Source organism: Cebus imitator, unplaced genomic scaffold (assembly GCF_001604975.1).
Source record: "Cebus imitator isolate Cc_AM_T3 unplaced genomic scaffold, Cebus_imitator-1.0 Scaffold263, whole genome shotgun sequence".
Classification (NCBI taxonomy): Eukaryota; Metazoa; Chordata; class Mammalia; order Primates; family Cebidae; genus Cebus; species Cebus imitator.
The window spans coordinates 2,784,847-2,787,695 of NW_016107578.1; the positions used below are offsets into that span (position 1 = coordinate 2,784,847).

Below are 2,849 nucleotides of genomic sequence, written 5' to 3' on the forward strand. Positions count from 1 at the left end.
TGGGGAGGTGGGGGCTTGGGCCTGGGTTCCTGGGTCTTGGGGAGGTGGGGGCTGGGGCTTTCACTCCTAGGACCTGGGAGGTAAGGGCTGGGTTCCTGGACTCCTGGGTCTGGGTTGGTGGGGGCTGGGGCCTTTACTCCTGCCACCTGGGGAGATGGGACTGGGGCCGGGGTTTCCCTGGGCCAGGCTGAGGCTTGAACACTGGCATGCTCAAACCAAGCAATGTTTTCTCCTGCAGGGTGTCTGGGCCATGCGCCACTGGTGCTGCTGCTCCTCTCCTTCACGCTCTTCACTGGGCTCCTAGTGGCCATCCTTATCCAAGGTCAGCTGCAGGCTCTGAGAGTCCTGGCCTCCCAGGCCTGGTTCTTCTGCTGTAGATGCAGCTGGGGGTGGCCAGGTCCAGTAGGAACAAGAGCCTAAAAGCTGGTCTTCTTTCCCGTTAGGTTTCTAGGGGCCTCTCCCCAGGACCACTCCCACCTCCAGGGTGGGGGAGGGAAGGAGGAACCTGGCTCTCCTGGCCCTTGCGAGCCGCCATCTCTGGGTGTCAGTTTTTCTTATCCACAAAAAAGTTTAAACAAGATTTTGGTGCTCAGAAGTGATAACCTTAATGACACAGTGTAGGGCACGGTACATGGCAGGTGTTTAATAATTGCTATTTCTAAGGCTGGGCATAGTGGCTCATGACTGTAATCCTAGCACTTTGGGAGGCCCAGGTGGGTGGATCACAAGGCTGGGAGTTCGAGACCAGCCTGACCAACATGGTGAAACCCCATCTCTATTAAAAATACAAAAAAAAAAAAAATTAGTCGGGCGTGGTGGTGTGCACCTGTAATCCCAACTACTCAGGAGGCTGAGGAAGGAGAATTGCTTGAACCCAGGAGGTGGAGGTTGCAATGAGCCAAGATTGTGCCACTGCACTCCAGCCTGGGTGACAGAGCAAGACTCCATCTCAATAAATAAATAAATACAGTTTCTTTCCTTGCCCAGTCTCCAAGAACCCCAGCTCCCAGAGGCAGGAGCAGTCCATGCAGGAGGAGATCTCCCAGGATCTGACCCAGCTGAAGGCTGCGGTGGGTGAGTGGCCAGATGCCAGGGATCCTTGGGCCTGGGAGCATTTCCATATGGTGTGACTTTGCTTGAGTCACGGACCCTCTCTGGGTCTCAGTTTTCTTCTCTGTGAAATGAGAACACAGATGAACAGCGATTATCTCACTCAGTGTTCTCAGTGGGCCAGGTACATGGTAGGCACGCAGTTAAACTAGTCTCTCGCCTTCTGTTCTGAGCTCTAAAGCCCTGTCTTTTCCTAGTCTGGAGGAGATGGGGCCAGGACTCCTGGGTTCTCCTGGGGTTGGGGGAGGGTCTCGGGAAGTGGGGAGGGAAATGGTCCACCCAGCATGAACAGTCAAGGAAGGGCCCCGATTCTCAAGGTCTTGAAGGCTGGGAACACCCAGGAATATGGGTAACCTAATCTGAATCCACTCATGACCAGCGTTTCCCAACAGAACGCCTGTGCCGCCCCTGTCCCTGGGAATGGACATTCTTCCAAGGAAACTGTTACTTCATGTCTAACTCCCAGCGCAACTGGCACGACTCCGTCACCGCCTGCCAGGAAGTGGGAGCCCAGCTGGTCATAATCGAAAGTGATGAGGAGCAGGTACACCTGGTGGGGTCCCTGGCCTGGCCTGGGGCATAGCTTCTGGCCAACCAGAGAGGAGATTCTCAGAGAGGATTTTGCAGAAGAGGGGCTTTGCTCCACTTGGAAAGATGGGAGGAGAAGGATATGAATGAGGGCGTCCCAAGCACCCTTAGAGCAGATACAAACCAGACTGAACATGTGTGAATGTTCTGGGGAAAATATCAAATATAAGTAACCCCCAGTGGCGTGCTGCAAGTGTTTAACAACCAGCTCTCTGGGGGGAAAAGTCCTGATGTGTCATGTTTGCCAACTTCCCTGGTGTAAATATTCCCGCTGTGGCTAATTTCAAACATCAATGTGATGTCACTCCGTGCAGAGCTGAAAGGAGATGTTCCTGACCAGCAATTAGGAAATAGTTGGATTTGGCTCCAATACATTATTAAGCCCAGTTATGAGTAAATTTGTGTGGGCCTTCACGGAACGTGTGAAATGGATGGACAGGCAGGATTAGCAAGAGTGTGTGAGGAGAGGCCCGCTGTGCATGGATGCCTGCATGTCAGGACACGTGTTGTGGGAGACACATGTGAGAGAGTCAGACATGGGGGGGCACTTAGGACCCAGAATATGGGAAGGCTGAAGGTTAGCCTACAAGCAGAACTTCCTGCCAAGAAATGGGGAGGTGGAGCCTGGAAAGTGGGAAGCAGAACTCCCTCCTGACTCCTCCTCTACCCTCCAGAACTTCCTACAGCTGCAGTCTTCCAGAAGCAACCGCTTGGCCTGGATGGGACTTTCAGACCTACATGAGGAAAACACGTGGCAATGGGTGGATGGCTCACCTCTGTCACCCAGGTAGATCCCGGGAGAAGGGGACATCCTATCCAGTGGGGCTGGGGTCCTGAAACTCTGACTTGAACTTTCCCTGGGGATCCTTCCCCACTCTCTGACACCCTAGATTCAAGAATCTGGGGTTTTTACTGAGTTGAGGAAGGTGGTCTTTATACCCATCTGCAGACAGGATAGCAGGTGCCTAAAATTCCACCAGCAGAGCTGCAGGAGGAGCCTGCCACCCAGGTGGGTGTGTTAAAAGATAGTGTATCAGACTGGGTGCGCTGGCGCATGCCTGTAATCCCAGCACTTCGGGAGTCCGAGGTGGGTGGATCACCTGAGGTCAGGAGTTTGAGACCAGCCTGCTCAACATAGTGAAACCCCATCT

General features: G+C 53.6%; 1 protein-coding gene across 1 annotated transcript in view; it reads left to right on the forward strand.

The window, feature by feature from the left end:
- The window catches only part of LOC108283660 (CD209 antigen-like protein 2), a 3,939-nt gene extending 1,450 nt beyond the window's left edge, over nt 1–2,489 (forward strand). Inside the window, exons 3-6 of the mRNA XM_017500131.2 lie at nt 239–322; nt 988–1,074; nt 1,503–1,654; nt 2,373–2,489. Coding sequence (XP_017355620.1) covers nt 239–322; nt 988–1,074; nt 1,503–1,654; nt 2,373–2,489 — 440 coding nt within the window. The remainder of the gene's footprint in view (nt 1–238; nt 323–987; nt 1,075–1,502; nt 1,655–2,372) is intronic.
- Nucleotides 2,490–2,849: the final 360 nt, after the last annotated feature.